Source organism: Vicugna pacos, chromosome 11 (genome assembly GCF_048564905.1).
Source record: "Vicugna pacos chromosome 11, VicPac4, whole genome shotgun sequence".
NCBI classification, from domain to species: Eukaryota; Metazoa; Chordata; class Mammalia; order Artiodactyla; family Camelidae; genus Vicugna; species Vicugna pacos.
The window spans coordinates 74,175,686-74,189,337 of NC_132997.1; the positions used below are offsets into that span (position 1 = coordinate 74,175,686).

Genomic DNA, 13,652 nt, shown 5'->3' on the forward strand with positions numbered 1-13,652 from the left:
GACTCCCCAGGGCAGAGTTCGTAGCTAATCTAAAATAAACAGGATTCAAGGATTGCTCTGGGATCTTTCCAGCCACCCGTGCACATCTGTCTGTGCCTTAATGCCCAGACTCTGCCTGAACGAACTGCTTCCCTGTATCACAATCTTGGCATAAAACTCAGTTTACAATCAACTCAATTCTGTTGTTTAGGCATGTATTAAAATGTCTAAGGGGTGCAGAGTAGAATACATCCTTTTTAAGAACAGTCTATTTGCGCCAAAAGCAACCTATAAAACTTAAACCATCCATAGAGGCAAGTGGCTTCTATGTAAACTGAAGTATTTGACATAAAGTAGAATTTTTAGCAGTGGTAAAGAGTAGGGAATAGGGGAGAGAAAATGCTCAGAAGGTAGAAAAAAACATGTTTGGGAAAAGATAATCATCTTAAAGGCACATCCAGAAATAGACTGTACCTACGGCCAGACAGTTATTTCCATGGACATTTCTGATAGCAGAAGGTAGGAGGGAATGCTGATTCCCAGCCTTTCTTGGAATAGGGATTAAGAAGTCACAACTTAGGGGCAAGTATAGCTCAGTGGTAGAGCATGTGCTTAGCATGCACAAGGTCCTGGGTTTAAACCCCAGCACCGTCATTTTTTTTAAAATAATAAATAAATAAGCAAACCTAATTACTAATCCCCCAAAAAACAAAATAAAGCAAAACAATAAAGAGTGACATTTAAAAAGAAAAAAAAAGAAGTTGTTGCAACTAAAACTCTTCTGGGGCAAATGCTCAACATCATTAGTCACATTAAACCCACAATGAGCAACTCCGTCACCCTCTCCAGGATGGCTACCCTCAAAGAGAAAAACGATTCCAAGTGTGGTCAAGGATGTAAAGAAATTGCAACCTTTATCACATTGCTGGTAGGAATGCAAAGTGGTGCAACCACTTTGGAAAACAGTGGCAGTTTCGTCAATAGTTAAATGTAAATTTCCCATGTGATCCAGAAATTCCAAGAGAAATGAAAACATTTCTCCTCATAAAGGTGTGTAAGCACATATTCACAGCAGCACTATTCATAATGGCCCCAAAGTGGGAATGATTCAAAATGTCCATCAACTAAGAAGGATAAACAAAATGTGCATACAATGGAAAATTATTTGGCAATAAAAAGGAACAAAGTACTTAATCATACCACAACATGAAGGAACCTCAAAAACATTATGCTAAGCAAAAGAAATCAGTCACAAATGGTGATAGATCATATGATTCCATTTTTATGAAATGTTCAGAAAAGGCAAATCTATGGAGACAGAAATTAGATTAGTGGTTGCCCGGAGATGGACTGGAAATAGGGATTGATTGCAATTGGGCACAAGGGATTTTTGGAGGGTAATGGAAATGTTCTAAAATTGGATTGTGGTGATAGCTGAACAACTGTAAATTTATTAAAAATCATTGAATTGTACACTCAGAACAGTTGAATTTTATGGTACGTAAGTTATACTTCATTCAAGCTTAAAAAACTTTTTTTAGTCTCTTGGGGCAAGTAAAACTGCAAAAGCAATGCTGTGAGACAAGGCCCTCAGCCACAGATCTTGGACCTATGAACAAATCAGGCAAGACTTGGTGAGTTTAAATCTGCTCAGATCTGATAGGAGACTCAGCCAGGGGTTTAACCATCTGAGGCTGTAATAAGAATATCTGATCATACCTCAGATTTGCATTTCTTTTATTCTTGTTCCAAATTGTACTTGTACTTTGGTTGTTAATATATAATAGTTGCTCACGGAAGTTCAGTTTTACTTTACAGCCTTAAATAATGAGGTCTATTCTTAGGGAAGAAGCATAATTGAGGGGCAAGCTAACTAATTTCTCAGTGACAGTGACCAAATCCCTGCTCTGCAAGATGCTATGTGAGCTTGGGTGAGTCAAGTCACGTAACTGCCCTCCACCTCAGTTGCCTTATAAGTAAGGCAGGGATGATACCCACATAGGTTGCTGTAAGTATTAAGTAAAAAATCACATCCAATGGACAGTGGCCCGGCCTTCAGTATTAAACAGCGATGATACTGTTGTCAGTATCACTTCTATTACTATCTCGTCTATATGGAAACTTCCTGCTCTAACATCCTGCCCCAGCTTTCAGCCCTACTACCACCTTGGCGGCAGTGGCCAAGATCTCGGGTACAGGGTCTAGGAGGGCAGAAGCACTCCTGAAATCCAGCCAGGTAAATGGACACAGAGGCCACCCCCGGTGAACACAATCCATTGGATGTATTCATTCTTTTTCCACCTTGAAAGGGAGAAGCTCCTCACATGAGACCCTCAGCCCCTTTCCCCATTCCCAAGGCTCTCCTGTATGTGTGTCCCCGGCCCTGAAATAATCTGCTCAGTGCATCTCTCTCGGATGTTCTGCCAGCTTCTGTAAAATAACCCACCTTGCCAACGTCTCCCTGTGACCTCTAATTTCACATACTTGGCACGATTTCCCCATGGTGCTCCCTCTCCCTCTCCCTGGCTATAAGTAAATTAATTAGCAGGAGCGGGCTGCAGGCAGGTGCGTGGGCTTTAATGAGTTTGTCTTCATGGCTGACATCCCTAATGACTTGCAGGGTCCTCAGGGAGCAGGAGTTGTGCACTCTACTCTACTTGCTTTGCACCCATCCCAGCACCTCATGGCAAACTCATGTGACGGAGAGCCCTGCCCAGCAGGTAAACAATGGCAGGGATGGCAATGATAACAACGGCCATAATAACATTAATAATAAATGCTCATCAAGTACACATCACAGGACCCGCAGGTCAGCACATCAAGTCAAACTGTAGGCTCTAAACAAAAGATGTGGAATGGAGTGCCTGAGTTTAACTGAAGAGTAGAATAGGAGAAGTCCCCCAATACAGAAGCATTCCAGCTAAAAGACAAGGGCTCTTTTTTTAAAGCATAACTGCAACAGTATTGTCAACTGAAGAAGTGATGTTAGAATTCACATGTCACCATCTCCGGATCCCTAGTGAATGAGTGGGGTCTAGGCATTGAAATCAATGGTTCTGTTTATTACAAAAAGAGAGACAACCAGATATCATCAGCCTCCTGCTGAAAGTACAATGATACCGACTATGAACTCATCTTGCCAGAAAAAGAAAAAATACCTGAACCTGACACAAGCTTGTAGATGAAATTTTCTATCTGTAGGACATAGAAAGACTAGAGGAACATGTGAAACTGTACCACGGAGGATGCAATCAGCAAATCCAGACTGGGACACTGCGGATCCGAAGTAAAGCAATGTCTTCAATGAATAAAGTACAAGGGAAAAGGAGATGGAGAGGATAGTAGTACCAGCTAATTGTGACGCACAGGCCTTTATCTATTTCTTTATTTATGAGGGGATCTTAAAATGCTCTGTTTTTAAACTTTTTAATTTTTATACAATTTTGGGGTTACTTTCCATTTACAGTTATTACAAAATATTGGCTATGTTCCCCGTGTTGTACAATACATCCTTGAGCCTATCTTACACCCAGTAGTTTACATCTCCCACTCCTCATCCCTCTATTACCCCCACCCTCTTCTCCCCACTGGTAACCACTAGCTGTTCTCCATATCTGTAAGTCTGCTTCTTTTTTGTTATATTTACTAGTTTGTTGTAATTTTTAGATTCCACATATAAGTTATATCATACAGTATTTATCTTTCTCTGTCTGACTTATTTCACGTAGCATAAAGCCCTCCAAGTCCATCCATGTCGCTGCAAGTGGCAAAATTTCATTCTTTTTTGTGGCTGAGTAGTATTCCATTGTGTGTGTATGTGTGTGTGTGTGTGTGTGTTATACCATATCCTCTTTATTCATTCATATGTTGATGGACATTGATGGTCATTTAGCAGATGAATATGCTTCCATATCTTGGCAATTGTAAACAATGCTGCTATGAATGTTGGGGTGTATGTATCTTTTCAAATTAGTGGGGATTTTTGTTTGTTTTTTTCAGATATATACCCAGGAGTGGAATTGCTGGGTCATATGGTAGTTCTACTTTGAGTTTTTTGAGAAAACTCATACTGTTTTCCACAGTGGCTGCCCCAATTTACATACCCACCAGCAGAGTATACATAAGCCTTATTTAAATCCTGATTCAAATAAATTGTGCTTAAAATTGTATAACATGTAGGAGACATTTGGAAACTTGAACACTAATTAGATAGTTGATATTAAAGAACTATTACATTTTTAGATATAATAATAGTGTTGTATGTTTTTAAAGAGTCCTTGTCTTTTTATGAGTATGTATAAAATCTACGTCGATGATAAATAACGCCTGAGATTTGCTTCCCAGCAGTTCGGAAGGCATGGAAGAGGTAGCGTAGGTAAAGCAAGGCCGGCCGTGAGCTGCAGCCGGGGGATGGGCACTGGGAGGCTCGCTGTGCTGCTTTTAACATGCTCGTGGTTTTCTATAATAAAAGACTGAAACAAATTCCTAGAGTTGCTGCTCTCTAACCTTTAATTTATAATCATCATTGCTGTTACTGTATTCCATTGATTTAGGATGTTATCCATTGCAAGATGAACTATTATTTTACGCACCATCAAGGAAGAACAAAATGCTGCCAAATGAATGATATACCATCGATTATAACATGCATCCCAATTTCACAGCTGTTGATGTGGAAACAAGGTGGGTCTTAAAGTCAATGAGTGATAATAATACTAATAATATTAACTGTAGCCCGCATTTAAGAAGCATTCTCAATGAGCTAAGCTCTGTACAAACATCCTTTTTAATCTCATAACAATCCTATAAAGAGGATGATATCCTCACTTTATGAATGAGTAAACTGAGCCCCAGAGAAGCTAATTAACTTGCTCAGGGTCACACAGCCAATAAAAGGCATAACTGGAATTTGCACACAGGACTGTCTAACCCAGAATCTGTCCTCTATGAGTGGCCATTCCCAGTGAGCAAAAGGCACAGGGCAAGATAGGTGCCTGTACCTAGAGGCTGTTACCTCCCTCTAGGTCCACCTGCTGGGGTGGGGGAGGCGGGCAGGGGAGGAGGGCAAGAGGGCACTCACAGGGTCTGGATGGCCCGCAGGGAGGTGAAGGTGCCCTTGGCGAGGCTCTGGATCTTGTTGTCGTACAGGGAGAGCAGGGAAAGGTTCTGCAGGTCCTGGAAGGCATCGGGCCGGATGCAGTTGATCTTGTTGGCATTCAAGAGCCTGTGGGCAGAGCCAGGGCCAGGCGGTGAGGGGAGAGGCACAGAATTGGACTCATCTTGTCCTGGGCACCTTCCTAGGTGGAGCATGCATTATCTCTGGGAGGAGTCCACAGGAACAGGCACAGGGAATCTGGTCCTCTGGATGTCCACTCCATGCAGTGGAGCCGGGAACTCAGCTGCCTCCTCTGTGCACAGGGGCCAATGGTCTGCCCACTCTTCTCTCTTTCAAGGAACCACTAAAGGTGCGCCATGGGATTCTGGGGCAGCAGAGAGCACAGTGGCAAAGTCACTCCCAAAGGCATTTGGGGGGTCCTCCTTCCCAGAATTCTGCTGGGTTTCCCAGGCAGCTGAGATGGAGTGCTGTGTTTTGCAGGTCCTAGGAGAGAATCCTTGCCTGAATGCTTATGGTTTAAGAAGGCTGATCTTGGCCCGGGTGTTCTCCTGCAGGAGACAACTCTGTCCCCAGCCACACTCAGGGATGCAGGCTGCATCTCTGGAGCCTCTCAGCTGTCCGATCAGTTCTAAACCTGCCTCTCCCTCCCTCTCTGGCCTCTGCAGAGCCCCACAGCCTCTCAGAGCCTATTGGGTCTGCCATCCTCCAAGCTCCTTGCCTCCAGTGAGTTCCACACCCCAAAGAGGCCAAAAGGGCCAGTCTGAGAGGCCGGAGGAATACTGGCCCCCTTCCTGGGCCCCACCCAAGGTCACTTGCATTCTGGTCCTTACAGGAGCTGCAGGGTGAACAGGCCTCCAAACACTCCCTGGGGGAGGTCTGTGATCTTGTTCCCATACAGGACCCTGGAAAAAAGGCAACAGAAAGTGAGAGTTAGAGGACTGCCCACCAGATGAGGGCACAGCTCTGCAAGTCATGCCCACACAAAGGTACCACCTCTAAGCCTTTCATGTTGCAGGTCCTAGCGGTACAGGCTTGTTATAACAGCAGCCAGCAGATGGCAGTAAAGTGTGCTAGGAAGGGGTCGCCTCTTTCTAGTCTGTACAATGGGCTAGAGGCAGCCGTGATCCCCAATACTGCAGAACACCTGCCTCACTCATTCTCTGCCTTCACACACAGATCCCACAGAAGCCAGCAAAGTGGCCCTTCCAGGGAACCTCATGGGAGATTAACCTGGTTTGGGATCCAAAAAGAGATTGTTCAAAGAGAAGAAAATCCCAAGGGCAGGAATAATTAACATATTTTCAGAGAATTACAGGCAAAAATTGGTATGAGCTCTAGCGCATTAAGTGAGTCTTCCCAGCACAGGTAAAACACCAGAAGGAAACAGACCAAAGTGTTAGCTGTGCCGAGATCTGGCGGTAGGATTGCAAGTGGATTGTTTTAGGCTTTAGCACTTTCACAATTTTCTACACTGAGCGTGAATTCTACGTATAATCAGAAAAGAAAGCTAAGGTTCAAAAAAGACATGCAAGCAGGAATGAGTTCAGACAGACAGTGAAAGCTTCAAGGGGGTCTGGGGAGGGGGATGTGTTCCATTCCAGTATCACAAGCAGACCCCACAAGCCACCCCTGGAAACATGTCATCTGAGTGAAAACAGAGTGTGCTGTCTCACTGAGATCGTTCTTGGAGGAGGACACAGCAAGAGCTAAGTGTGATCCGGGACAGCCCATGCGGAGAGCTCCACTGTGGCTTTGGGAGAGGAGACAAAAGGGACAGTAGCTTGGATTTTACCCTGCCAGCACCAGGAAGCCTCTGAGGCATGATGAGATTCGCATGCGGAAAGATATCTCAATTTGCTGTGTGGAGAATGGAGTGGAGGGACAGGAGTTGAGACAGGGAGGCCAGGTCAGGGCCTGCCAAGGTGGACACTATCAGTGGGATCTTTTGCACGACCCCAGATTGAAAGTTCCCATATAGTGAGGAAGCAGCTGTGGCCAGGTACCCACAAGCAACAGGAACCCACTTAGATGGGTTACTGTCATGTTCTAATTTAGGAGGCGATTTATTCACTTTTTAGAGGAAAATCCTGCATTTTAGCAGCCACTTTCAGGATCTGATCTCCTCAGCCAATGACAGTGACCCATCACCAGACCGTCATTTACAGCTGTGCAGGTTACATACTGTACAACTTTAGGAGTGCCATTCACAATGGGCCCCACCCACTCCTTGGGCTCTACTCCAAGAGAAGAGGGTGCACACAGAAGGCACTGAGCTGACAGCCTCCTGCACTGCCCCAGGGCAAGTTCCATTCTGTTCCAATTCTCAGGTCCCTAATCTACGTCAAATATGTGTCCAGTGCTGCCAATGGACTGGTGAAAACACTCATTCCTACAAGTAATGAATGGCCCCCATCAACAGGGAGCTCTTCTGACTACAAGGCACCCTGAGTTCACTGTCTGTGTAGACGAATCACTGTGGGACCTCAGAGAGTGAGGAGCTTGGTGAACCTGGGGGTGTGAGCAAGAGATCTTGAAAAAAGAGAGATGAAATAACATTTCTGAGATGAGTTTTCAATGCTGCTTGATGTTTTGTAGATTGATGGACTCGGATAATCCACTGAGTGGAGGGAAATACTGGACAGGAAACACTGTCTCCACACTGCCCACCACAACTTGGGATCAGAGCATGGCTGGCATGAAAGATACAAGGCAGATTTCACAACTCGAACTGGTGGCTGCTGCCATTATAGGTGACCCAGGGAAGCTTAGGAGCACGGAGTGCTGGGCCTCTGTGGGGAGGTGGGGCCAACATGAAGACTGGGCTGAGTCAGATGACTGCCACAAAGAATGCCGGGGAAATCCCCACTACAGAAGGGAGAACATCTCACTTGCCAGGGGCAACAGCTCTGCCCAGCTCTTCCATGCACCTTCAGCCCTTGATTCCCTCCTCCCCCTCCCAGCTGCAAAGGGTCCACAAAGTGGAAGGGAAAGCCAGGCACAGCAACCCTGGACTTGGCATCCAGAGGGAGACCCACTGAGGCTGGGTGAGCAGGGGCTGTGCTCTGCACCCACCAAAGGGGCCCTAGGCCCTGCTGGCCTCCTAGGAGGATGCCCTGGACCACTGCAGAGCCTTGGTGCTGCTACTCACAGTGAGTTCAGGGAGCGGAGGCCCTGGAAGGCATCGGGGGCAATCTCTGAGATCTGGTTGTTGCTCAAGTCTCTGCAAGATGAGCGGAGGAGAGAGGGCTGAATCCCACAGTGGCCACCAAGCCCTGCCTGTCCCCTCTAACCCCCAGATACCATAGGAGGGCAGGGGTTTCTCTGAAATTAGGAAAGCAAGGGGCCAGTTCCCCTATCCATCTGAAAAACCCACAGCCAGCCCCTATTTTCCTGTGCAGTCCAAGGGTCATGCATGGGCTGGCACCCCAGCGATCCCCTACACACCCCCTCATAGCCTCAACTGCTCCTGTTGGTGCCCAGGCTGAAATGGGGGATTGACAGTCAACTCTGGTCATTGCCAGACTCAGATTCAGCATCCTATTTAGGCCGCATGACACCCTTAGAGGAGGTCACATCACCGAGATCCCCACATCACGGATAAGCCTGGCAGGAAGATGATGGCTCTGCCCAGGGCTGCTCAGCCGTAGGAGGCAGAGTCAGGACCTGCCCCCAGGCTGTGGCATGCCGGGTCCAGGCTCCGCTCCGTGCTGACTCCCAGGAAGCAGCAGGAGACACTCACATCCTCCGCAGCTTTCTATAGGGAGAGAAGGCTCCCGGAGGGATGGACTTGATGCCATTGAGCTCCAGGCGGCTGCAGAGAGAGAACACAGAGAAAGGCAGGGTCAGGTCATCCCACCCAGGCGTTGCCCAAACCAGGCCCTTCGCCCACCAGCGCTTGCTCCCTTCCTCTGTCTGGAGTAGGGGGACTGGTTTTCAGGCTCCATTATCCCAGGCTGCTGTGGCTGAAAGGGGCTCATGAATAATGCTAATACTAAGTAACCAATTCTAGCAGACTCATCCAGCTGGGCTGGACAGACAGACCACCGAGGGACACCACCCCCCAATCCTTCAGAGTTGCCAGCCTTGGGCAGAGAGCTTGGCTCAGCTGAGGCAAAGCATGTCTTCTCTGTTTACACTGATGGGCCTCGGGGCAAGCTTTGGGGTAGCGCCTGCTCTGGCTCTTCCCTGGCCCACCAGGGCCTGGCCCTGCCGAGGGCACATCCTAAGTGCCTGCCCTGCCTGTACTCACATCTCCGTCATGGTCTCGGGCAGGTTAGCAGGGATGGCAGTGAGGCCTTTGCCACGACAGTCCACAATGCCGTTGCTGCAGGTGCACATGGCGGGGCACGAGCCGGAAGAGAGGGTGCAGGAGGGCACACGCCCGGCCTCCCCTTGGCCTGCAGAAAGAGTGGGTTGTGACCTCAGGGTGTCCTGCGCCAGCACCTCCCTCCCTAGGTATAGGCTGATGGGTGGGGACAGGCTGTTTCTCTGGATGATGATGAACCAGAGACCACCAAGGACCACGATGTAACTTGGTGGGCGTATAGCAGGGACCTGTTAGACGTCTGCTGAACTTGAATCTGAGCCTAATTGTGCTGCCTGAGAGAGTGATTCCCCTGCTAGGAAGTCCTAGCCTCAACACTGAAGCTCCAGGTTCTGGTTCAAGTCACTCAACACTTCTGAGCCTAAGTACGACAAGACCATGTCTACTGAGCACTGACTCTGGGCCACATGCTGTGATAAGCGCTGTACACGCAGTATCTCATCCACACCTACCGCACTACGCCGCCAAGAGCATGATATCGCCGTGCCCATTTTCCAGGTGAAAAAACCAGAATCTTGATGTTAATTAATTTATGGAAATTCACACGGCTAACAGGTGGCCACATCAGAGTGAAGCCCAAGTGTCTGATGTCAGGTCCCACACTTTTTAAAACTGGGGTATCACTGAGGGGGAGGGTATAGTTCAATGGTAGAGTGCACATTCAGCACACACAAGGCCTGGGGTTCAGTCCCCAGTACCTCCATTAAAAAAGAAAATTAACTAACTAAATAAATAAACAAGCCTAGTAACCTCCCCCTACCAAAAATAAGAATGGGAAAAAAAAACACTGAGGTATCACTTATATCAAGTGCACTATCAAGTGTACAGCTGGCTGAATTTCTCCAGATGGACGTAGCCCCAGAACCGCCTCCTCAACATGGAATGTTTCTATCACCCAGGAAGGGTCCCTCATGCTCCCTCCCCGAGGTAGCCACTACTCTGAGATCTATCACCAAAGACTCGTTCTGCTTGTTCACGGACTTCACATAAAAGGAACTAGACAGCAGGCTTGCTTGTCTAGTTTCTTTCACTCAATGTAAAATCTTCAAGATTCGCCCACGTTGTTGCATGAATCAGTCGTTTGTCCTTCTTTTTCAATTACTGAGTCGTATTCTATTATCTGGATATGTCATAATTAGCTAATCCATTCTTTTGTTGGTGGACAGTTGGGCTGTCTCCAACCTTGGGATATTATGAAAAAAGCTGCTTGGATATTCTTGACCAGGTGTTTTGCAGAACATCTGCACATACCTAGCAGTGGAGCTGCAGAGTCCTGGGGGAGATACACGTGCAACTTTAGTCGATTCTGCTAAACAGTCTGCAAAGTGGCCAGGCCAATGTGAACCCCTACTGGCATTTTAACCTCCAGTCCTTTCGGTGGCCACCCCAAAGGGTGGGCGCCAAGGTCAAAGGGGACAAAGCTAGGAGAACTCCTGGAAATTTGTGACATCGTGCCCTTCTCAGGACAGGGATTGCCAGGGTGAAAAGACTCCAGGGGAGAAAAAAAATGCCTTAATGGAGAAACCAAGGAATTCCAAATGCAAAGGAAAAGGTTTCATTTCGAAATAAAAATTGTCCACATGAATTACCTACCCCTATTCCTATTCTTAAAACCTGAGAATTGGTCAATCACTCAGCAGACATTCCTTGAGCATCTACCTCTGTGTGTCAAGCCCGAGCAAAGTGCTGAGATATGGTTAGAGAACATGGTACACAGCTCCATGTGCTCAGGAAGCTTGCGACTTTGGGGGACCCCCTTCTGGGGCCAGAGAAGGTTCCCTGGGCTCCACAGGGTGAGGAGGACTTGGGGCAGCAAGGCAGGGAGGGTGAAGGGCTGAAGGGGAACAGCCTGCCAGGAGTCTGGGGTGGGAGGCATCTGACGCAACCCGGACACAAGAGTGAGGAGGCTGTCAGGCAGGGAGGCCGAGAGGACCCTGCCCAGCCTTGCAGGGCTGAGGACTCTCCCAGGAGCACTGGGGGGCCAGGTGAGGAGTAAGCAGCAGTGACCAGCCCAGACGGGGTCCCCTCAGGTCTTTTGGGCTGTAAGATGAAGATTGGAGGAGCAGAGAGGAAGTGGGGTGGCCAGGCAGGAGGCTCTCATAGGACTCCAAGTGGAAGATAGAGGCATAGACTCTCAAGGCCATCTAACTTCAAACCAAGGCTAGAAGGCCCAGTTCAATGACTTTGCAAGGTTGCAGGAGTCAGACAATGGGGGAGGGGGGAGGTGGTAACAGGAGGGGGCAAGGAGTGGAGTGAGTGAGGGGTGGGAGGTGTGGGATGGGAGCAAACAGGAGGAGGCACTGGGTAGAAGCAAAAAGAGTAAAGGCGGGGGACAGAAGAGGATAACGGGTAGGGGACAGGAGAGAAATGATGGGGGGCAGGATGGGTGAGAACAGGAGGTAATGGATAAGGCAGGAGAAGGAGATATGGCAGGACAGAGTGATGAGCAGGGACAGAAAAAAAATGAGTGAGGATACGGTATGGTGGGTGTCAAAGGGGTGTCCACAGATAAGGACAGGAGCTGATGGTGAGGACAGAGGTCACAGGAGGACCAGACGTCAATGTGTGGTGACAAGTGGTCACAGGAGGGGATGGGAGGTAGGGCAGGAGGCAGGCAATGGGTGGCCAAGAGCCCCAGCAAGGCCTGCACCCACCTGAGCAGCTGAACTCACTCTTCTGGACCTCGGCCACGTTGAGGCCACGCAGGCTGGCCGGGCCCGAGCACTGGGTGAAGAGCCCGATGGAGGGCCGCTGCCTCAGCCACTGGGAGAGCCAGGCCAGGTGGCAGTCGCAGAACAGGTGGTTGGAGTGCAGGCGGCTGCAGGGGGACAGGGCGGCTCACAACCCACCTGGGCCCCAACCCCCTGCCAAACGGTGGGAGCCCCTCTGCCCAGGAGGGGCTGAGCCCCAGGCGCTCACTCGGTTGGGCATAGTCTGCACATGGTCAACTGTGCAGCGCAGCCCCAACTTGGGGATTATCTGCAGTTGTGAGAAAATTCCCGGCGGCTGCCCCTTCCCTCCCAATGCACTCAGGGGAGGGCACCCCTTTGGCTAGAGTGTGTCCCGCGAATGTGGATTCACTTCACTGAGCTCACACCAACCACCACCGCAATCACACAACTCATCTTCCAACACGAAAAGAAATCATTTGTTTTCCAAGCAAAACATCACATATAAATGACGTTCAAGGTCCTTCCCTTTTAGACAACCCCCTCCCCAACTCCACTCAGCCCCCACTCTGGGGTGGCCTCTAGGGGTGCGGAGGAGACCTGGCCACCCTGCGCTCGGCCGCCCCGGGCTGACTCACAAAGTCCGCAGCCTGGGCATGTGGTTGAAGCTGGACACGGGGATGGTGGTGATGTTGTTGTTGTTCAAGGTCCTAAGAGGAAGAAACCAGGCGCTTAGCATCTGCCCAGCAGGAAGCTGCGTGGGAAGGAGGGCACGGCTTCTCTCTGACAAACAGGCAGATTCCCACACGTGGTTCACAGTCCCCTCTGAGGTGGACCAGCACTAGGCTGGACCTGGGATTATGCTGGACGGCATGAGACACAGAGTCACCCCAGGGAAAGCTCTGAGCTGGGACAGTGATGCAGAGACATCATAGCCTCTGAGTCTGGTAGGATGGGAGATGAACCCAGAAAGTGAGGATGCATGCAGGCTCGGAAGAAAGCGTGGGGTGTAGACAGACAGAGAGAGAAAGGGGAGGCATTCCAGCCTTGTATGTTAGAATCTCCTGGGAGACACAGCCCCTCGCCCTGGGGTTTATCACGAGCAGGGTAAGCCTGGGTCACACTGCTGGACATGACCCCAGTAGCATGACTTGGTGGCAAGACTAGGAGGGCGGAGAGCATGGCCTCTGCCCTGGGCTGGAACTCGCCTCCCAGGTCTCCTGCCTCCTGCGCCGCCCCCAGGCCCTGACTCCAGCTGCCTGGGCCTCGGCACCCATATTAGCTGGGCTCTCTCCCTCTGTTTCCCTTCCTACATTTTACTTACAGCACCTCCAGCCCCCGCAGAGCCCGGAAAGCTCCTTCCTCAATGCAGTTGATCTGGTTCTTGTCAAGCTGTCTGTGAAGCAAAGGGAAGTTGTAGGGGATGGCACGTTGCCAGCAGCCGGGGCATCCAGACATTTATGATAAAGCACTCCATTAGTTAAAAAAAAAAAAGAGACCTGACCCCAATCATTTGTCCAGTTTACATGTGTCGATCCAAATAGTAAATGTTAATAAAAGTTTA

The 13,652-nt window shown here is 49.0% G+C and overlaps 1 protein-coding gene across 3 annotated transcripts in view; it reads right to left on the bottom strand.

Annotated features, from left to right (window-relative positions):
- SLIT1 (slit guidance ligand 1) overlaps positions 1 to 13,652 on the bottom strand; it is a 156,657-nt gene that overhangs the window by 38,584 nt on the left and 104,421 nt on the right. For all 3 annotated transcript variants that reach the window (XM_072971743.1, XM_006210569.4, XM_072971744.1), the window contains exons 6-13: positions 13,413 to 13,484; positions 12,727 to 12,798; positions 12,074 to 12,237; positions 9,345 to 9,492; positions 8,835 to 8,906; positions 8,244 to 8,315; positions 5,926 to 5,997; positions 5,060 to 5,203 (exon numbers count right to left, since the gene is read on the bottom strand). In XM_072971743.1, coding sequence (XP_072827844.1) covers positions 5,060 to 5,203; positions 5,926 to 5,997; positions 8,244 to 8,315; positions 8,835 to 8,906; positions 9,345 to 9,492; positions 12,074 to 12,237; positions 12,727 to 12,798; positions 13,413 to 13,484 — 816 coding nt within the window. The remainder of the gene's footprint in view (positions 1 to 5,059; positions 5,204 to 5,925; positions 5,998 to 8,243; positions 8,316 to 8,834; positions 8,907 to 9,344; positions 9,493 to 12,073; positions 12,238 to 12,726; positions 12,799 to 13,412; positions 13,485 to 13,652) is intronic.